Source organism: Convolutriloba macropyga, chromosome 7 (genome assembly GCF_964194025.1).
Source record: "Convolutriloba macropyga chromosome 7, txConMacr16.3, whole genome shotgun sequence".
Taxonomy (NCBI): Eukaryota; Metazoa; Xenacoelomorpha; order Acoela; family Convolutidae; genus Convolutriloba; species Convolutriloba macropyga.
In genome coordinates, this window is record NC_134474.1 from 11,288,794 (window position 1) to 11,312,253 (window position 23,460).

At 35.3% G+C, this 23,460-nt stretch overlaps 2 protein-coding genes across 5 annotated transcripts in view; one reads left to right on the forward strand and one right to left on the reverse strand.

Annotated features, from left to right (window-relative positions):
• Positions 1-23,460, reverse strand: part of LOC142342601 (dynein beta chain, ciliary-like) — a 300,993-nt gene that overhangs the window by 207,597 nt on the left and 69,936 nt on the right. For 3 of the 4 annotated variants that reach the window (XM_075393990.1, XM_075393991.1, XM_075393993.1), the window contains 4 exons: positions 19,008-19,194; positions 17,181-17,201; positions 15,952-16,020; positions 15,360-15,623 (listed from right to left, as the gene is read on the reverse strand). In XM_075393990.1, the coding sequence (XP_075250105.1) occupies positions 15,360-15,623; positions 15,952-16,020; positions 17,181-17,201; positions 19,008-19,194 (541 nt within the window). The remainder of the gene's footprint in view (positions 1-15,359; positions 15,624-15,951; positions 16,021-17,180; positions 17,202-19,007; positions 19,195-23,460) is intronic. The other variant, XM_075393992.1, reaches the window with a different exon arrangement.
• On the forward strand, positions 1,188-2,662 carry LOC142342339 (dynein axonemal heavy chain 17-like). Its single transcript, XM_075393639.1, has 4 exons — positions 1,188-1,196; positions 1,679-1,685; positions 1,939-2,198; positions 2,426-2,662. The coding sequence occupies exons 1-4, from the start codon at positions 1,188-1,190 to the stop codon at positions 2,660-2,662; spliced, it is 513 nt and encodes a 170-aa protein (XP_075249754.1).

Here is a 23,460-nt window from a genome sequence, read left to right on the forward strand (position 1 = left end):
CAGAAGCGTTAACCACTCGGCTATCAGGCCCTTGAAACTTCCTATCTCATAATTGCTTTTAACTCAGCAACTGAGCAATTGTGATCACTCCAAAATAAAGATAAGCGTGAAAAAGTCACTTGAGAAGTCAAAGAATGTTTAACAACAAACGCAAAAAAACTATTCAAGGGAAAATTTTGTAGAGAATAAAAGAGACATACGTTTACAACAATTGCTTCAAACTTCGATCGAGAGCAATTAAAAAACAACATAGCTGGCAGACTGCCAGAAAATAGCCGCAATAGCTTCGTAGATCTGCAGTCTCAAAAAAAAAACAGAAAAAAAGACAGACCAAAAAAGTCATATTTTAATTGAAAGCTGATATGTTATATTTTTGGATTAAAAATCTGTATAAATTTTTGCTGCCTCTATTAGCTGCTCTCTACTAACCTTCATTTAGATTGAAACGCACCCATTTGACCTTACCTCTTGGAATGAAATATAAAACTCGATTTCAAAGAGAGGAAGTCATTTTTGAGAGTGAGGTAAGTCAAGTGTGACCAAAAACTAAATCACGCGTATGAACAAATAAACCCGCTCAACTAAGAGCTCAACTAAGAGCAAAAAGAGCTAAGTCACACACCCACTTCAGTTGAAATTGCATCAACGAATGAACAAAAAGCAGATTTGCAGTGGTTGTGACGTCATATTGCCGTGACAAAAATCGCGACGACGAAAAAAAAACCAAGAGAAGGCCAATAACAGCCCTAGCTATCTGTGCGGCTATTAAAAATAAGGTTCTAATTTTTTCACCAATGTAGATTATAAAACCATTAATTGGGTTCTCAAACCAGGGCTATTAAGCTCAGTTCGAGGGCCAGCTCCGAATTGATATTTTGAACACTGATACCTAATACACCATTACTAAATGACCGGACGTGATCAGGCCACCTCGTTTCTTCATGTTTAGACCGCATTACTATATTTCGTTACTTTATTTAAAACAAAACCATCACTAGTCTTAATATTATTACCAGTTAGCAGTATAATCGATAACTTAATACACTAAGACCCTATACGTCTAGTCTTATTAATGGGGTTCATCGTTTTAACCCAATTCTGTTGTTTTTGCTCTTCTGACCTGCACCGTATTCACTTATTGCGTAATTCAATGAGTGGAAGAAATTAAAATCCATATAGTTGCAACAATGAGTGAGGTAAGTCAAGAACCAAGGATGAAAATCGTGACTTTGTATAACGAAAAATGTGACTGACAGAAATTAATAGAAAAAGGAGTGCGCCTAAATAATAGCCTTAGAGAGGCTGAGGGCTGCTTTTAAAAAAATTATCAAACGGGTTATTGAAGTGCCAAAGCATTTACACAAAGCTGCAGGGTCATATCGAATCAAATATTCATTGAATCAGAGTTTTTCATCGTGTAAATAGAAAAAGATGCATAACAGAAAATTTCTAAAACAAATTTCTGTAAAAAAGAAAACAGTTGATTAACAACAACTGAAACAACAGTTGATCCAACAAAACTAATATAATTCTTTCATTTACTCCGCCAGAACGCAAACTTGGGTGGTTCTTTTGCGGAAACAGCGCTGGTGGGAAGAATTTCGTAAGGGTTTTTGTATGTTTTTGGTCTTGGATAGTGGCTTTTCTGATCATGACGTAAAATTGAATTTGATTTTAGTTTGGAAGTACAAAGTCAGATTTATGAATAACAAAAAAGTTATACATTGTAACAAACATATTTCAAACAAGTACAACAAAAAGAACCTATTCGCCTAACCGAGTTGCTGCCCTACCATAAACATTGGCACACGGAGACAGTAATGAATTATGCAGCTGTTCTCAGCTATGAAGCAACTTGAATCCCTTATTTGCCTGCTATAGGGAATTGTAAAAAAAATTAAAGGTAGTCATTTTTTACTTCATTGGGTTTGATTTCAGGTGCTACTGGAGTGAAGATCATCATGACAGACGAAACTCAACTTAAAGACTTGCTGGCCTTGAATTTGCACAAATTCGAAGATGAAGTGAAAAATATAGTGGACAAAGCGGATAAAGAGGAGCAGATGGGCAAAGCAATTGCAGAGTACCACAAGTTCTGGGATACCTCGGACTTCGTGTTTGAACCAGCTCCGAACAGAAAGGATGTCCAGGTCATCAAGACTGATCCGATACTAATGGAAACCCTAGAGGACAACCAGGTATGGTTTGATTTGTGGTATTGATACTAGCCCCTGTATTCTCTCTTATGAAACAGGAGTCTTTCGAACTTTAAAAATGTTTTTTTTTCAACAACAAGCAATCTCTTCCTTTTTTAAAATCCCAATCGGAGTTATGGGAATCAATAGTGGCTATTTTCCAGACATCTGTCGCTTATGTTTTTCTTTGGAGTTCTAGGGAAGCTATGAGGCCCGAATGATTGTTTCAGGTCCAGTTACAGAACATGATGCAATCTCGATTTGTGGATCACTTCAGAGGAGAAGTAACTGAATGGCTGCACAAACTGACAACTGCCGATTCTGTGATACAGATGTGGTTCGATGCCCAGAGACAGTGGAGTAACTTGGAGAACATATTCTTGGGATCCGAGGATTTGAGGAAGCGTCTTAAAGAGGACTCCAAAAGGTTGATCAGAGTTGAGAAACTGTTCTGTTTGATATCGTGACTCCTGACCCACTTATAGACGTTTGCTTGTATAATGTATGCTAAAAGAATTAATTTCATGAAAATGTGTGAACAGATCTTAAAAAAAAGACAGCGCCCCAATACAATTTAAATTCTTTGAATTGTAAAAACCAAGAGAAGGCCAATAATAGCCCCAGCTATCGCTGTGCGGCTATTAATAAAAACAGCTGGTTTTATACGCCTGCAGTTTCAAAATACCTGACAGGAATTGAGACCTAAATAAATCCAAAAATTTTTAGGTTTTTGCCATTATAGCCTCCCAGCTTCGTGGTCAAATAACCTATAGCCCTCCCATCGTGGTAAGTATACCATAATGGGGAGCTTTAATTTCATCTGGTCTATAATTGGAAAGACGCAATTTTTTAAATTGATATCCAGTCTGAAAAAGATTTAAATTATTATACTGTAAAGATGCTCTCACAAAAGCTTTACTTAGACTAAAATATGCTCAATTGACCTCCATTCTTCTAACTAAGATACAAAAAACCAATATGAGAGGGGAAGTATCATTTTGAGAGTAATTAAGTCGTGTCATAAAAAAAACTATTAGCGCGAATGAACAAACAAAGTAGGAAAAGTTCTGAATTACACTCCAAAGAAATAAAAAATAAACTACAACATTACTGCATAACTACCCTTTGATAGGCAACAAAGCACATGACCCAACAAACACGAAATAAGAAGTTCAGAACAAAAACAATTTTTCACAAAATTTTTTACCTTAGAGTAATAAAAGAAGTGACTATACCCCAAAATCATGTAACACATCTCACTTTTTAATTTATAAAAGAACTTTTTAAAGTAATTAAAGTTCTTTTTATCAATTACACTAACTGACAGAGTCACAAGAAATCGAAATGCAAACGAACCTATAGCAAAAAAATGTTCAATGCAAACTGAAAAACCAAATGAAATGAAAATTGTGACATTACAAGGCTAAAAAACCTATTCTCATTGCTTCTGAGCAACAAGACAACTAATTGAAACATAAATTCGGGCGAATGGCAATTTGACAACTGGCGAGCGGTTGGCTTCAGCAGTAGCTAGTTATGGTTTCGGAAGGCTAACTCTCGCGTAGAAACATTAGCCATCAACTGCAAACTTACAAGTCAACGTATGACTTAAAAAGCTGATGAAAACTGTCATTGTCGAGACTAAGTCACTATAAGGAATTAAAACGGTCCAAAAAAAATCCAAAGAAAATTTCTATAAATGCAGAGTCAAAATCACAGCCATCGCCTTAAAACATTAGTTAGATAGCATATTGGCTCATTAAAAGCCGAAACAGACCTGCCATTAAAGCGACAAAGTGATGAGACAACAACGATAAGAGCGGAACACACAATTTCACTAACTTTTGAAAGCAAGGCGTTCCAAAGTCAAAATTATTTTTTGCCCCCTTGAGTGCTTAAGAAAAATGCAAACACCCTAAATTAGAACGAGTGTATCACCACGTGTAGACTTCCCGGAGAGGCAGAGAAGAAAAACAATTCAATTTGCGGCAAGTGATAAAATTTTCTCAAAAATTGAAACATAACCGACTAACGTCAGGCGTATTGCTCTCAAACGACCGACAAGAGGCAGCATCGTCAGTAGCTAGCAACAGTTTATTGAGACTAGCTCGAGCTTGATTCGAATGTACTATTTATTTTCTAGCCTTGTTAGTAAATAAATCAAACAAAAAACTGATATTTTAAAAATTTCCAAAATTTAAGAGAAAAGCTTCCAGAATTTGCAGTGAAAATGGAAAATGTTCAAAACTATTTTTGTCTCTGGAGTTATGTCAAGTAACCCCTCTGCAAGACTTGAGAAGCTTCGTTGGTGAGTAATGCTCGTTACACTAAAAGGACAAAAATGTTCAAAAATATTTTAAACAATCGCAAAACTTAAAAAACTCTTGCTATACTTCAAGATATTAAAACCTTCAAAACAATTTCATTGTCTCAAGAGACTATCCAGTATCTCTATTCAAGCTTTAAATAGTTTCACTGGCTCAAAGATCCATAAACTTAGAACAAAAATTTTCCAAAAAATTTGGAAAAAATTTAATTGTCATCAAGAAATTGCCAAGGCTGGAGTAATTAAAATATTGATTACCATTCCGTTAAATCTAGAAACTATGCAAAAACTTATCATCAAACGTTGGAGGAGGTCTCTAGTACAGAACAAATGATATAAAAATCAAAAAATCCAGAAAACTGCAAATATTTTTTAAAATTGCTTACATTAAAATGTTGTAAAACATTTCATTACATCTAGAAGCTATCCAATAACCCTATCTCAAGCTTCAAATAGTTTCACTGGCTCAAAGATACTTAAACTTCGAACATATAATTTCACAAAAAATTGAAAAATTAAGTTTTATCCAAAAATTGCTAAAATTGGAGTTATTAAAATATTGATAACCATCCAATTAACTCTAGAAACTATGCGAAAGCATATCATCAAGCGTTAGAGGAACCTGGTGCAGGAAAAAACGATAAAACTTGCAACTATTTTTTTAAAATTGCTTATTTGCGTATATTAAAATCTTGAAAAACATTCAATAACAGTTAGCAACTACACAGTGACATATTGTCAAACCCTAGAAGAGGTTATGTGGCTCCTGAGGCTGAAGGAACCTAAAAAATGACGAAAAAAAATCAAAAAACGAAAAAAAAATTGCAAGTTCCATAAAAAAACTGCTAAAATTTATGATAAAAGTTGAAAACTAATCCATGGCCAAAAAACATTTTCCAGTAACTTATTATCAAACCCTAACGGAGATTTTCTGTTAGGCTGAAGAACCGCTATAATGACAATAAATGTCGAAAAACTTGCAAATTTTTTTTTTAAAAATTCTTAAATTCGTGTTGTTGAAATCTTGAAAAACATTCCAATTCATTTAGAAACTATACAGTAACCTATTGTCAAACCCCAGAGGAGTTACCGCGGCTCTTTAGGCTGGAAAAACTTGAAAACCGACAAAACATTTTCAAAAGCCTTGAAAAAGCCTTTTTAAATTTTTTAAATTGATATCCAGTCTGAAAAAGATTTAAATTATTATACTGTTAAGATGCTCTCACAAAAGCTTTACTTAGACTAAAATATGCTCAATTGACCTCCATTCTTCTAACTAAGATACAAAAAACCAATATGAGAGGGGAAGTATCATTTTGAGAGTAATTAAGTCGTGTCATAAAAAAAACTATTAACGCGAATGAACAAACAAAAGTAGGAAAAGTTCTGAATTACACTCCAAAGAAATAAAAAACAAACTACAACATTACTGCATAACTACCCTTTGATAGGCAACAAAGCACATGACCCAACAAACACGAAATAAGAAGTTCAGAACAAAAACAATTTTTCACAAAATTTTTTACCTTAGAGTAATAAAAGAAGTGACTATACCCCAAAATCATGTAACACATCTCACTTTTTAATTTATAAAAGAACTTTTTAAAGTAATTAAAGTTCTTTTTATCAATTACACTAACTGACAGAGTCACAAGAAATCGAAATGCAAACGAACCTATAGCAAAAAAATGTTCAATGCAAACTGAAAAACCAAATGAAATGAAAATTGTGACATTACAAGGCTAAAAAACCTATTCTCATTGCTTCTGAGCAACAAGACAACTAATTGAAACATAAATTCGGGCGAATGGCAATTTGACAACTGGCGAGCGGTTGGCTTCAGCAGTAGCTAGTTATGGTTTCGGAAGGCTAACTCTCGCGTAGAAACATTAGCCATCAACTGCAAACTTACAAGTCAACGTATGACTTAAAAAGCTGATGAAAACTGTCATTGTCGAGACTAAGTCACTATAAGGAATTAAAACGGTCCAAAAAAAATCCAAAGAAAATTTCTAAAAATGCAGAGTCAAAATCACAGCCATCGCCTTAAAACATTAGTTAGATAGCATATCGGCTCATTAAAAGCCGAAACAGACCTGCCATTAAAGCGACAAAGTGATGAGACAACAACGATAAGAGCGGAACACACAATTTCACTAACTTTTGAAAGCAAGGCGTTCCAAAGTCAAAATTATTTTTTGCCCCCTTGAGTGCTTAAGAAAAATGCAAACACCCTAAATTAGAACAAGTGTATCACCACGTGTAGACTTCCCGGAGAGGCAGAGAAGAAAAACAATTCAATTTGCGGCAAGCGATAAAATTTTCCCAAAAATTGAAACATAACCGACTAACGTAAGGCGTATTGCTCTCAAACGACCGACAAGAGGCAGCATCGTCAGTAGCTAGCAACAGTTTATTGAGACTAGCTCGAGCTTGATTCGAATGTACTATTTATTTTCTAGCCTTGTTAGTAAATAAATCAAACAAAAAACTGATATTTTAAAAATTTCCAAAATTTAAGAGAAAAGCTTCCAGAATTTGCAGTGAAAATGGAAAATGTTCAAAACTATTTTTGTCTCTGGAGTTATGTCAAGTAACCCCTCTGCAAGACTTGAGAAGCTTCGTTGGTGAGTAATGCTCGTTACACTAAAAGGACAAAAATGTTCAAAAATATTTTAAACAATCGCAAAACTTAAAAAACTCTTGCTATACTTCAAGATATTAAAACCTTCAAAACAATTTCATTGTCTCAAGAGACTATCCAGTATCTCTATTCAAGCTTTAAATAGTTTCACTGGCTCAAAGATCCATAAACTTAGAACAAAAATTTTCCAAAAAATTTGGAAAAAATTTAATTGTCATCAAGAAATTGCCAAGGCTGGAGTAATTAAAATATTGATTACCATTCCGTTAAATCTAGAAACTATGCAAAAACTTATCATCAAACGTTGGAGGAGGTCTCTAGTACAGAACAAATGATATAAAAATCAAAAAATCCAGAAAACTGCAAATATTTTTTAAAATTGCTTACATTAAAATGTTGTAAAACATTTCATTACATCTAGAAGCTATCCAATAACCCTATCTCAAGCTTCAAATAGTTTCACTGGCTCAAAGATACTTAAACTTCGAACATATAATTTCACAAAAAATTGAAAAATTAAGTTTTATCCAAAAATTGCTAAAATTGGAGTTATTAAAATATTGATAACCATCCAATTAACTCTAGAAACTATGCGAAAGCATATCATCAAGCCTTAGAGGAACCTGGTGCAGGAAAAAACGATAAAAATTGCCAACATTTTTTTAAAATTGCTTATATTAAAAAGTTGAAAAACATTCAATAACAGTTAGCAACTACACAGTGACATATTGTCAAACCCTAGAAGAGGTTATGTTGCTCCTGAGGCTGAAGGAACCTAAAAAATGACGAAAAAAAATCAAAAAACGAAAAAAAAATTGCAAGTTCCATAAAAAAACTGCTAAAATTTATGATAAAAGTTGAAAACTAATCCATGGCCAAAAAACATTTTCCAGTAACTAATTATCAAACCCTAACGGAGATTTTCTGTTAGGCTGAAGAACCGCTATAATGACAATAAATGTCGAAAAACTTGCAAATTTTTTTAAAAAAATTCTTAAATTCGTGTTGTTGAAATCTTGAAAAACATTCCAATTCATTTAGAAACTATACAGTAACCTATTGTCAAACCCCAGAGGAGTTACCGCGGCTCTTTAGGCTGGAAAAACTTGAAAACCGACAAAACATTTTCAAAAGCCTTGAAAAAATGCTAAAGTTTAAAAAAAAAACGCTGAAATTTGTCATATTGAAAAATTGAAAGCTATTCAATGGCAAATGAAAAAATTTGCACGTTTTGTTTTAAAAAAATGCTTAAATTCGTGATGTTAAAACCATTCCACTACCACTAGAAACTATGCAGTAACCTATTATAAAACTCTAGATGATGTTTCTTGACATTTAGGGCTGAAAGAACTCAAATTACAAATTTTAAAAAAGCTTGAAAAAAATGTGAAAATTAGTAAAAAAAATTGCGTGTTTTTAGCGATCGGTTGTTCAAACAAAGGAACGAGCGGCGGGTGCACCGGGGCTGATGAGGAGGGAGGGAGGAACAGTGGGGTGCGGGGTTTTGGTAAAACTGAGTGGGGGGTCAACAGTGGGGGTACCTTCAACCTTTCTTCACACCAAAAGTATAAGTCTCCAAAACAGTTTGAGCTGAAACAGAGCTGAAAAGCTCTAAGAGCACTTAATGTCTGCTGGGTGCTACCTGTTTATCCCGTTTTTGCGGACGAAAATTCCGTCAGACGAAAAATCACACCAAACAAAAGGTTCAGAACAAAAACAATTTTAAAAGGAAAGTTTTTCACAAGTTTTTTACCTTAAAGTAATTAAAACCCGGACTATAACCCAAAATCCTGTAACACATCTCAGTTTTTAAAGTATAAAAGAACTTTTTAGAGTATTTAAAGTTCTTTTTTATTAATTGCACAAAATGACGGAGTGGCAAGAAATCGATTTACAAACTAATTTTAAGCATAAAAAAGGTTCAATGCAAATGGATTGAAAATTGTGACATTAGAAGGCTAAAAAATACTCATTCTCATTGCTTCTGAGCGACAAGACAACTAACAGAAACAATATTCGGGCGAATGGCAATTAAACAAATCGCGAGCAGTTCCTTGTCCTATAGTTCCTTGTCCTATTCGATGAGGTTCTCTGATATAATTAAAGTCTACCTTAGAAGTCAAATAAATGTCACAAACTTTGTGCTTAATCAGTTCTGCTTAAACTTATGAACTCAAAATTGATGGCAAAATCCGGCATGAAAAAGTAGCTCAAAACACTTGACCGCTAAAAAACAGCTGTCAAAGGGCCGAAAAGTAGCCACAGTAGACCCCACTGTCCGATTTTGGGGTTGAAACGATTAGAAAAACGACCAGAAAACTTGAAGACAGTCTAAGCTCGTCTGTTTCAAAAAGTCTTCTAATCTCGACCGCAGTTTCATTAGATTTGACAAATATGGTGAATTCAGCCTGTAAATTGGAGGAGTATAAGAGTAATACTTGAACGAATTAGAAGTAAACTGTACAAAACTTTGAAGCACTGTCTCAAAACATTAAGTCTTTAAGTCCGGTCTTTATTAGTTCATCCCGTTTCCATTGATATTTTTTTTTGCTTTTTGACCCTAAACTCATTTGTGTAAGATTGCTGAAATCAATATTAAATTCCATTCAATTGAAACAGAATGAAGAAAGTCAAACGAAAAACAAGAAAATGATTGACGTAAAAAGAAAAAAAAAACTTCGAACGAATAATAAAACAACCTAACAGGGCAAGTCACCTATAACAATCAAAAGAACTGAAGTAAATCATGACATTGACTTTAATAATTTTTCCATCAACGTCAAAATTATTGAGCTAAGCCGCAAAACCACAAAAAATACCGGGTATTTCCATTATAGCCCCCATGATATAGCCCCCCATTATGGTATAACTACCATGACGGGGGGCTATAGTTTATCTCGGCACTAAGCTGGGGGATAATGGCAAAGAACCAGAAACGCAACAAAAACACTTAGAACACAAAATCCGTAAGTAATTGTTGGATCTTTTCCGTTTGAGCCCCCCCCTTAGTGTGCAAATATTATTTGCACCCCCAGACGCACGTGCCAAATCTTTACAAAAAGATGTACTGTGTAATGACATGTGCTCTGTAACTTGGGGGCGCATAACTTACTGGGGGCACAAACGAAAAAGATTCTAATTGTTAAACAAGTAGTAAAAAATTTTACTTCCAAAATTTAGGTCATTAATAAGACTCATAAACGCCAAAAGCTAAGATAAAGACCCATTAATTAGATCCTTTTGCGCCTCATTATGAAGCTTCATAATTAAATAATTAGACAACAAAATGCACATGCAGACAAAATTCAAAAATTCGCTTTTTATTGAAAACAAATAGCCATAGTCATAAACATAACCGACTAACGTCAAGCGAATTGCTCTCAAACGACTGACGAGCAGTTGGCTTCGTCATTAAATAGCTACGGCATAGGGAGGCCAGCTTTAGCTTGTGGGGGAGGTCAAGTGGGGGGTAACGGGGGTCAAACTTTGAGAACCGCCATTCACACGATGAATTTGTCCCCGACCAAAGTTTCATTGCATTGCATACTTCGAGTCTTTTTCAGGACGGAAAGTGAAACGGGACAGACGACAAATCGGTCAAGCGAAAAATCGAATGAAGACCACAGGACTGAAATAATTGCTACAAACTTCATTTGCGAGCAATCAAAAACCAACAGCTGGGAAATTCAAGCACTACCTAAGTCTTTCTATGATTCAATAATAACCGATATGAACTGACCATACTGAAGAAAAATGATTACAGAAAGATAAAACAACTAACGTCGGAGAAATTGCTCTTGAACAACAGCGGGGCAATTTTCTTTTTAAAGTGAGGCTGTCTACTAGATGATTTTATACAAATAGGGCAGGCGTGAAACAACACACAAACAACAAAGAGCACTTAAATGTCAAGGAATACAAAAATGCGCTCAAAAGTATGGACCATCGACAAATGGTCCATACTCTGTTGAACAAAGACAGCAAGCAACTAGGTATACCTCCACCAAAGATAGCAGAAGAAGAGCAAACGCTGCTTCGAATTGCACGTATCCGATTAGCAAAACTGAGAACTGGATACTGTCCCCTGCTCAACTCTTACTTGAGAAGGATCTGCGACAATGTTGACATCCGCTGTCCCAAATGTGACGTAGCACCACATGACGTAAACCACATTTTGAACTGCAGTAACAACACCACGGACCATTAAAATATTGACTTCTTGAGAAAGACCAATAGAGGTAGCCAAATTGTAATACCATCAGTCCTAAACAACCACACTGCACAGAATAATCCGGCTTCCTTACCACTTTCCCCTGATGTTGACGATGGCCCTACTGGTCCCCCTATCCCGGGGACCGCATGTCATTCACCATGGCGTAGATGCAGAAAGGTCGCTGCACCACAAACAAGTTCTGGATAGGCAGTCACACATTACTAATAATAAATCTATTTTTATTATGATACAGATGCAATTAGGGCACCAGTTAAAAACGGCAATAAGCGCCTGTATCCCGCCAAAATTACCAGCGAATTGCAGCTCTGTGCGACAGCCTCAACAACGACTAAATAATTTTATGCGGGTGAAAAATATTCTCACCAAGGTGTTCAAACTTCCAACCTCCTGTAACAGACTGAAACAATAGCCGCTATGCTACCAGGGCCCTGCAATTACCTAATTTACAATCTTATATTTCAGCAACAAACTATACATCGGAGGGCAATTGATATCACCCAAAACTGAAAAAGGCAAGCATGACAAAAATAATTGAGAAGTAAAAGAGTATCGTAGAAACAAAACGGAAGAACGGTCAAGCAAAAAATTTACACAAATAGGCAAGTCAACAATAATTGCTTCATATTTCATCGAGAGCAATTACCAAAAACATTTACACGAAACTCAAAAATTCGCAATATATTTTGCAATGAAAGCTGTAGTCATAGAAACCAATAGCTAGTTATTGAAAAAATTAATCTTATTTGCTTATGCATCACAAGCATTAGAAGAGACCATTGATGAGACTTACTGAAATACAACAGACAAAAATACAAATTAAAGGAAAAAAATAGAAAATTGATTTAATAGCAGGTCCCTACAGGCTATTTGAATGCATCGTAGCCTGAAACTTTAACAATTGATATTCTCATTGAAGAATTATTCGTGATAACTGGTTTCAAGTACAAACATGTCAAACAAAGGTTTTATGCGAGTTAAGACTAATAGACGATCTCAAAGAGCATTAAAAACTCAAAACAAAAAATGAGGTATAAAGAGGGAGGGAGAGAGATCGATAGCAAAAAATATAATGAGTCGGAGAGCAAATAGACTTAACAAATCGAGAAATACCACAAAGGATAGAGAACAAAAGAAGCTTGAAAGCAGAGAAGGAAAACAAAAAAAAACAAGAGTCTGGGAGAAAGCCAACGGGAGCGAAAAGCGAAAAAAGGGAATTTACTAGAAAAAGAAAAAATCGCAATTGATGAGAGAGGAAAGAACAGAAAGAAAACCACAAGAACATCAGAAACCCACCGTAAAAAAACAATAGATAACAAAAAATTGAATCAAAAATAGATAAAAAAGAAAAGAAGTTAGTAAACAACCGAGGAAAAAGTGAAAGGAGGAAAAAGGAAGGTGAGCGAGGGAAAGAACGCAAAAAAAACAAAAGCGAAGAATGAAGGAAAACGGGACAGCAAAAAGAAAGAAGCCGAAATCATGAGAGAGAGAGAGAAAGTACAAGAACAGCGAGATAGTGAGCAAGCGCAAAAAACAAAAGCAAAAATTTGAGTGCAAAAAGCACACAGTTAGAGAAAACACTTGACGAGCAGAAACAGGAAATCGCACAACAGAAAAAAAAGAAAGAGAAAGACACTGAAGAGAGGGAGAGATACAACAGTTCAAAAGAGAAGAGACAAATGATCCAGTGTGAGACAATGAATTCCGGGTCTCATAAAAAGGATGAATGAGCAAATGAGAACACGACGATGGATGTGCCCAAGACGAGGAATGTGCTGATAAAAAGGAACCGTTTTCAAGCCTTTGTGAATGCTTTTAGGACGTCAACAAACTCAGAACTGAGTTAAAAGGCTGGCTAATGCAACCAACAAAATTCTCATCGAAAAAAATAAAGAAGGAAAATTATATACCTATCATGTTTTTATGCAATAATTTATTATAATTCAATTATTTTGATTAATTGCCTTTTCAGTATCAAAAGCAAAGACCGTTTTCTGAATTCACAGACCCTTTACTGAACAAATAATCGGCCAGTGATTTTTTTAACACTATTGTTTTTGTTTATTGAAACACCGATCATTCTCTTTTTTGAAATTTTGGCAACAGGCTTTTTCGCAAATCATTTTTCGGTAGATGACAAGGCCTCTTAGCAACATTTTGGTTCAATGACCTATTGAAAACACTTTTCGGTCAATGACCTTTTGTAACATTTCGGCAACTGACCTTTTAGAAACATTAATCGGTCAATGACCTTAAAGCACACTTTTTCAGTCATTAACCCCAATTAAGCAACCACTTAACCGTGCTCTTCGGTAGTACTGTTAAAACATGCTGCTCAGTGATGTCTCTAAAACATGCCTCCTTATGTGTTCACGCGATTAATATATAGATTTCGGTAGATGACAAGACCTCTTAGCAACATTTTGGTTCAATGACCTATTGGCAACACTTTTCCGTCAATGACCTTCTGTAACATTTTTCGGCAAATGACCTTTTAGAAACATTAATCCGTCAATGACCTTCAAGCACACTTTTTCGGTCATTAACCCCAATTAAGCAACCGCTTAACCGTGCTCTTTGGTAGTACTGTTAAAACATGCTGCTCAGTGATGCCTCTAAAACATGCCTCCTTATGTGTTCACGCGATTAATATATAGATTTCGGTAGATGACAAGACCTCTTAGCAACATTTTGGTTCAATGACCTATTGGCAACACTTTTCCGTCAATGACCTTCTGTAACATTTTTCGGCAAATGACCTTTTAGAAACATTAATCCGTCAATGACCTTCAAGCACACTTTTTCGGTCATTAACCCCAATTAAGCAACCGCTTAACCGTGCTCTTTGGTAGTACTGTTAAAACATGCTGCTCAGTGATGCCTCTAAAACATGCCTCCTTATGTGTTCACGCGATTAATATATAGATTTCGGTAGATGACAAGACCTCTTAGCAACATTTTGGTTCAATGACCTATTGGCAACACTTTTCGGTCAATGACCTTCTGTAACATTTTTTGGCAAATGACCTTTTAGAAACATTAATCCGTCAATGACCTCAAAGCACACTTTTTCGGTCATTAACCCCAATTAAGCAACCGGTTAACCGTGCTCTTCGGTGGTACTGTTAAAACATGCTGCTCAGTGATGCCTCTGAAACATGCCGCCTTGTGTGTTCACGCGATTAATATATAGATAATATATAGATTTATTACAACCAATAGTGTTAGTGATGAAAAGCATTAGCTACCAGTTGGGGGATAGAAGCAATTCCACAATTCGACTCATGGGCAACATATTAAAAGCACTAAAGAGAAAACCTTAACCGAATGACGTCGGACGAATTGCTCTCGAACAACAGGGGGCTATTTCATTTAGAGGGGGTTTAGCTTAGAAATGTTTTATCGGTGCAAAACAATCAACCCCACAGGAGTTTGAACCACGAACCTCCAGTTTGGCAATCTCCCATCTGAGCCACTCAGCTACGATGACTTTGATTTCCTTTCGCTCACAGTTGGTTTTACCTACAAACTTTATTTCAGAACGAAAGCAACCTAGCGCGTCAAAACTGAAGAACTAAAGTGTGAAAAAGTCACTCAAAAAGTAAAAAAAAGCTCTAGAACAAAAGCGCCGCGAAAACGGCCAAGGAAAAACCTTGCATACAAATTTTGTGCAAACACCAATATCTCACTCCAGTTCTGATTGCCATAAAAAAGCCAAAAAGTTTGAAAAGACAGCGCACCAATACAATCCAAATCTTTGGTGTAAAAAAGTAAAGCGTCTAAAATAATAGCGGTTGAGAGTTTGACGACGGCTATTAATCACATTTAAAAGATACATATGACCCAAATAAAGATACATAAAATTTTTCTACAGTTTATTTTATATATCTGCTTAGTTAATTTTTTAAAAAATCTCAAAAACATTTTCAAAGAAATCTTTTGAAACTAATAAATTGTACTAACCAATCTGTCATGAGGATGAGGTTCTGAGTGTACCGCAAATAAGTGTCATACTTCACAAACAATTCCTGAGCTTTCCCAGGTACCGTTTCTTTCTGATTCAGCTGCTCCAGGAATTTCACATTTCTCAAGATGGCCATCAACTCTGGGTCAAAGTTGCACTCAATGTCCCACATGGATACTCGGTTGATTAGATACTTGTCTAGATTGAAGTCAGCTTTCTGCTCAACTTGCTTACACCACGCTGTGAACACCTTCAGTTCAGCCCTGCAAACAAGACATCAATAAAGTTTTAGAATTATCCTTATGTGAGAAAATAGTCTAGTTCCAAACTACAGCTGCTAAATCAATGGAGGAATTCGCTGAAATGCCAATGAGAAAACAACACCCTTAGTGAAAAACAGTACTGCAATTTGCTGATAATTTACCCAAATCATTTTTTCTGATGATTATCAATATCAAATAATTGATCACTTTACTGTTTGTAGACATTGGATTTAATGCCTTTCATATAATTAGCTATTGTTTCCAGATCAGCTATTGTTCATCTCCATTTATTCAACTGCATGCATTTATATTCAGACGACAAACTTACTTTGACAGAAGTGCCAGCATCTCTTCGTATTTCAATCGCATGTCTTCTGCATCATCAGTTTGCATTGCTCTAAATTAAAAATTCTTGCTGATAGCGCTGTTGAAAAAAAAACAAATGTTATTTGGGTCATAAGAAATTTAGGTATAGCAGAAAACTACCTTTTTATTAAGAATTAGGACTTTGTATCTGCAAGCGAATTATGAATCAGGAATGGGTGAGACAAATTTCGACGAATGGGTGAGACTCTTATCTCATTAGAACTATTCAATTTTTTCACGAACAAAAGGAGACGTTCATATTCACCAAAAAAATGTTTTTGAGATATGCTTTTAAATTTTAAATTAAGTTTTTAACGGCCATAAGGAGTACTTCTGAGGCCTCGATATGTTTGGCCTGGCAACGATGCTGAACGCATGGATACCACCAAATTATTGTCAACAGTTAAACGTCTTCAAATAATGTGCAAAAGATTACAATAAAAATTGCTTCTTACTTCAAGGCAGTTACATAAAATGGAGCTAATAACTTCAGCTTTGAACATAAATTTTCCTCCATCTGGAGCGTAATTGGTTCAATCTTTATTTACATCACTGTCACAAAATTGAAATCCTATTAAGCAGTTAAGAGAATGTTAGCGGCAAACAACTAAAAATGAAATTACAACTCATTTTTGGCTACGTAGTGATTTACATTAATCAATTTAACTTCTTTTTCTTTGTTCTTTTGGCAATGTAAATTTCTGAAAAAATAGTAAGAGCAATTTACTAAGAGAGAAAGTAACAGCAATTTACAAACTTCAGACGAATTGCCTTCAAACGAATGTGAGCTAGATTGAAGTAGTAATTAGTCTGAAGTTAGTGAAGCTTGCCTCACGCAGTGCGGCGGCAAAGTTGAGAGGATAAAAAGTTTAGGAGAGGGGGAGGTAAAAATTTGGAGTAGCTAATGGGAGATGTTATCGAAAGAAGCCTTTCGTACCATGAATTTATGCCTCCTCAGAAGCTTGAAAAACAATTATGTCGGTGATCTCTTCTTTTCCAGGGCTTCAAAGGTTCTGGAGCTACTAATCATATATTCCTAGGATTTGTGAAAAATATTGAATTTGATCTGAACAACAAGCCGGCCTAGCATTAATATCCCTACCTTCTTTTGAAATTTTGGAACAAATATACTTTCGGCAATCAAATGAACTCAGACGAGAAACAGATGACAGGTAGTTACAATAAACTTACACTTCTAATCCTTTGCGACCACTGCAAAACACGAATTAGTTGAAATATAAATGAAAATGAATACCATTGTCTTCACTCCTTACATACTAAGAATAGGGAAGGAACGTTGCAGAAATAACCATTCCACCACGCGCGTAAATAATCCACCTGAAAGAATTTTTGGGTTGATTTGCAGGAAGCAAAATAATCACCTGTACCAGCTTCCAAATCAATCGAACATAGATTTCAGGGAAATAAGCCTCGATGTAAGGACGGACCAGCGCAATATTCATAAACTCTATTATCAATTTAATTCCGATAAAGCTTTAAAACACAACCGACTGACTTCGGGCGAATTGCTCTCACACGACTGGCGCACGGTTGGCTTCGTCAGTAGCTAGCTGCAGCTTAATTGAGGGGAGTGATCATGGTTGGTGTGATTATTAAATAAAACATAACCGACTAAACGTCGGAAGAATTGCTCTGGAACGACTAGTGGAAGCTGTAATCAATGGCAGCCTGCTTCAGTCGGGGGTGGGGGGGGGGAGGGGAGGGGGAGGAGAGAGGGAGGGGGGCCTAAATGGGACTAAGAGGTTCAATAGTGGGTTTCAAATAACCACATTAGAGGTTAACATACACCACTATTAAGATTTAAAGTAAACAATGACACCAGTTTCGCCGCACTTTTCATTTGACATTTAGTATTGCTCTTGACCAACAGGCGGGGCAACTTACTCTGGTGGGGTGTTGCTTAAAGTTTTTAATGGTTGTAAAAATCCCGACCAAAGTTGGCTTTTAACCCTTAACCTCCAGGATTAGAGTGGATCTTCACCACTAAGCTACAAAGCCTTCGATCCTCAACCGCTCACAATCACTCTTATATTAGCAACAAACAATGAGAGCAATTGAAATCGCTCAATAATGGAGAAGTGAAAAACGTATACAATAATTGCTCCAAACTTCGTTTGAGATCAATTGAAAAAGATTCAGTATGCTTCTTATCACAAAGATAAGCGCTGCAATTATGCAGATATTTGAATTGAATGCTTGCCCTTCCGATATTTGGCAGATGAGCCTAACTCAAACATTTTTCGCTTTAGCGATTGACAGAAATGAAAAAAAAACAATTCAGTATTCAGGACGGATTTCATTGCCGCATTTATTATCAATCAGTCATGGGCTCTGTTCCATTCACAAGTTAAATAAAGTTACATTTTGTTAGCCTTAAGCATTTGCAGATGGATAATTGTTTACACAGCCTTATAAGAAAGAGACAGTAATATACAAAACAGTTACTATACACAATTAAAACATAACCGACTAAACGTCGGAAGAATTGCTCTCGAACGACTAGTGGAAGCTCTAGCTCTAACCAATTGCAGCCTGCTTTAGTCAGGGGGGGAGGGAGGGAGAGGGAGGGCGGGCCTAAATGGGACTAAGAAGTTCAATAGTGGGCTTCAAATAACCACATTAGAGGTTAACATATACCACTATTAAGATTTAAAGTAAAAAAAAATGGCACCAGTTTCGGCGGACTTTTCATTTGACTTTTAGTATTAAATTGCCACCAATTGAGTTCAACTGCTTGAAATTGTGATTGAGAAAGAATTTCAGATCGCGCGAAACGCAGTCAAGGGCGTAAAAGTCACTCGAAATGTCAAAATTGTCAAGCGAAAACTTAAAAGACACTTGCGTAAAAAAAGACACACACGTTTACAATAATTGCTATGAACTTCGTTCTAGAGCAATTAAAAAATCCTGACACCCTCCCGTTTTCTGAACAAGTTAAGAAGTTAACAAGTAAAGACATTAAAGCCAATTTTTGGTGGAGCATCTGAATCAACTTACGCTGAATTAGTATTTTGGAATTCCTCGTAAGGCTTCTTTACTCTATACTCCAATTCCTTCAGCCACTTTATTCGACCAGTCAACATTGGCAGATTCTTGTGCACTTTGGCCAGTGCAATATTAGACTCCCTTTTGTTAAGACTGCTCCTTTTTCTGTTCTTCGTCTTCGCGTCAAAGATGCGCTTGGCTGTCAACAAATTTATAAACTAAATACTAGGAAAGTGTGCATCGGAACTTATATATACCAAATAGATAGCTGAGCCAATGATGTGTCGTGTTAAATATCGCCCTTTTGGAACCAACATTCAGCTACAAAACCGCATTTATCAATTTTGTCAACGATTTCAGAAATATGGACCGTTCAAAAATATGTTACATTTATTTCGACTCTACATAAGGGGGTGGGGAGAAATGCATACTCTACTGAACTTCTTTTGTTCAATCAATTTTGGCCTATGAAATATTTACCGTAAAAAGTTGCTAGTGGTATCATTAGAATGCCAATTGAGCGCAGAATATTTTGTTGGATAATTTTGATTGCAAATTAACTTTTTTGATGAATTAGAGGTTTTAGTTTTTAGAAAATTCACTTGAATTTTTGGACATTTTGAACTCAGTTGTAGGACAACGCTATCTCTACTGAGTGAGGCAATCAAGCGCGATAAAAGTCATCCGAAAAAAAGGTCACACTAAGATTTTGCATTTAAAAAGACAAAACTTCGTTCAAGAGCAACTAAAAGGTTTACTTGTCATGTTTGTTGTTTCTTAATAAGTTATCAGTTTTTAGTTCCAAATAGTCAATTTTTCCACCTATGCTTTGTGATAGAAAATTGAGCAATGTATCAACATACCCGGTAGATTGCCGGAAAATAGCCGCCGTTGATTCCAATAAGCATGATTGGGATTGAAAGAAGAGAAGATTTCGAAAAAAAGATTTTTGTACAAGAACATTTTTTAAGTCCGATTTATTTTGATGGCATTTCGTAGTTGAACATACTTCTGTTTCTCAAAGAGAGGCTACAGGGACTACTGTCAATAACAATAAGCATTAGAGATGGTAACTAAGACTTATAGGAACGACGTTCAAATAGCGGTCATCAAAAATTGGGCTTTATGGGTTTATCCCGTTTCTACTTCTGATTTCAATTTTTATACTGACTCTGTTCATTTTGAATTGCTTTGCTGAGCAACTAATGTTCAAAATCACTTTTAGCAGAATGAGAGAAACTAGCCCAGAGAAGTCAAAAAGATTTCACGCAAAATGTTGAAAAAGCGGCAAAATGAGGTAAAGCGAAACATTCTTTTATTCGACGAAGTAAAAAAACAATAGCAGGACAAGTCCTGAAATACAATCCAAGTAATTGAATGAAAGACAGACCTAATGAACCTGACCAGCAGATCAATTGAACAATCCCAGCCAACAAGACAAAATCTCAAAAGATGAGAAACTAAAAGAATCAAACAAACTAACAAAAAAGATCATTGCTAAAACACTTGAAGCTTTTAACTTGAAGGCCATATAAGACTCATTTCAAAATACTCATTAATTTATGCAAAAACCTTGAAAGAGATGAATCTGCCACTAAAAGTAGATAAACTGGACAAATATGACAAATGCATCAAGAAACTGAGAAGAGAAAATTTACAAAAAAAATAAGGCTAATAAAAAGGTCAAAACATTTATTTGACTTTGAAGTTCTGTTTTGTAAAGCGTCCACAACATTTAAAATGTTTCGTTGGCCAGTAAAGATAGTTAAACTCGAAGAAATTTTAAATTGCAAGCTTTATTTAAAAAATTCCCTACAATCGCAAAATTGCAAACTATTTTATTACCCCTATAACCTATGTAGTAACAGACTAGCAAACCCTGTAGGAGGTTCCCTGGCCACTGAATAAAAATTCCAACAATTTAAAGAAAAAAATTGCAACTTTATCAAAAAATTGGTAAAAGATATTAAAATGTTGAATACCATTCCATGGCCAAAAAAAATTTACAGTAAACTGTTAGCAAACCCTCGATGAGGCTTCTTGCCCCCTGGGGTGGGAAAACTTGAATAATGACAATAAATGGCAGAAAATTTAAAAAACAAGTTTGATTAAAAAAATTGGTTAAATTCATGAAGTTAAAATGTTTAAAACCATTTTATTACCACTAGAAATTATGCATTAACCTATTATTAAACCGCAGAGGAGTTTTCTTGACATCAAAGTCCGAAACAACTCAAAAAATGACAAAAATTTCCAAACAATTTGAAAAAATTAGTATAAATTACCGTGTTTATGTTTGGAGTAGCAACAGAAATAGCGCTTAAAGTGGCCGTAAAAAGCAATGGACTTCTTGCAAAGGACCTTTATCAAATTTAATCAACCTCAATTTCATACTGGTCTAGCGAAAAATCCAAAAAATGACGAAAACATACTTCTGTTTCTCAAAGAGAGGCTACAGGGACTACTGTCAATAACAATAAGCATTAGAGATGGTAACTAAGACTTATAGGAACGACGTTCAAATAGCGGTCATCAAAAATTGGGCTTTATGGGTTTATCCCGTTTCTACTTCTGATTTCAATTTTTATACTGACTCTTCATTTTGAATTGCTTTGCTGAGCAACTGATGTTCAAAATCACTTTTAGCAGAATGAGAGAAACTAGCCCAGAGAAGTCAAAAAGATTTCACGCAAAATGTTGAAAAAGCGGCAAAATGAGGTAAAGCGAAACATTCTTTTATTCGACGAAGTAAAAAAACAATAGCAGGACAAGTCCTGAAATACAATCCAAGTAATTGAATGAAAGACAGACCTAATGAACCTGACCAGCAGATCAATTGAACAATCCCAGCCAACAAGACAAAATCTCAAAAGATGAGAAACTAAAAGAATCAAACAAACTAACAAAAAAAGATCATTGCTAAAACACTTGAAGCTTTTAACTTGAAGGCCATATAAGACTCATTTCAAAATACTCATTAATTTATGCAAAAACCTTGAAAGAGATGAATCTGCCACTAAAAGTAGATAAACTGGACAAATATGACAAATGCATCAAGAAACTGAGAAGAGAAAATTTACAAAAAAATAAGGCTAATAAAAAGGTCAAAACATTTATTTGACTCTGAAGTTCTGTTTTGTAAAGCGTCCACAACATTTAAAATTTTTCGTTGGCCAGTAAAGATAGTTAAACTCGAAGAAATTTTAAATTGCAAGCTTTATTAAAAAAATTCCCTACAATCGCAAAATTGAAAAATTGCAAACTATTTTATTGCCCCCTATAACCTATGTAGTAACAGACTAGCAAACCCTGTAGGAGGTTCCCTGGCCACTGAATAAAAATTTCAAAAATTTAAAGAAAAAAATTGCAACTTTATCAAAAAATTGGTAAAAGATATTAAAATGTTGAATACCATTCCATGGCCAAAAAAAATTTACAGTAAACTGTTAGCAAACCCTCGATGAGGCTTCTTGCCCCCTGGGGTGGGAAAACTTGAATAATGACAATAAATGGCAGAAAATTTAAAAAAAAAACAAGTTTGATTAAAAAAATTGGTAAAATTCATGAAGTTAAAATGTTTAAAACCATTTTATTACCACTAGAAATTATGCATTAACCTATTATTAAACCGCAGAGGAGTTTTCTTGACATCAAAGTCCAAAACAACTCAAAAAATGACAAAAATTTCCAAACAATTTGAAAAAATTAGTATAAATTACCGTGTTTATGTTTGGAGTATCAACAGAAATAGCGCGTAAAGTGGCCGTAAAAAGCAATGGACTTCTTGCAAAGGACCTTTATCAAATTTAATCAACCTCAATTTCATACTGGTCTAACAAAAAATCCAAAAAATGACGAAAAAGTGCTAAAAATTCTTTATTTTAGGCTCAAGAACTCCCAAAAATGACCTTTTAACCTTGAATTACGGCCTTCCCAGTAGCTTCACCACTCTGAGTACTTGAGGGGACTACTAAACGCGGGCCTCTAATAAAACTTGATGCCCGCTGAGCTTTACCTGTTTATCCCGTTTTGAAAGCTCAAAGTCATGAAAACAGGTGTGAAAACATCTTAAAAAAATAAAAAAAATAGCAGGACAAGTCCTGACGTACAATTCAAAGAATTTTCATTGAATAAAAAACTAGACCTGAAACGGTCTATGAATGGATTGGAAAAACCATTTAGAAAAAAATCCGATTCAAAAAATCGAAAAAACAGTAAAAATCAAAGTGAAATTGCCGCATGTGAACAAAAAACCACTACCGAGAAACCGAATTTTTGTTCAAACACCGTTTTCTCACTCTACTTTAAAATTAGAGTGAAAAAAATTCACGCCGCAAAACCACTAGCTTTTCCGCTCCATTTCCTGTTTCGGCGTGACCAAAATCACTACTCCAGTTAAAAAAAAAAACATAGCCGGAAGAATTCCGGAAACGACTCGAAGTGAAAATCCATTTAAACGCCATCC

Excerpts from the sequence above, each read along its gene's own strand:
- LOC142342339 (XM_075393639.1), top strand. Across the intron at positions 2,199-2,425 it reads AAACCCTAGAGGACAACCAG|GTCCAGTTACAGAACATGAT; the intron begins GTATGGTTTGAT and ends TGATTGTTTCAG.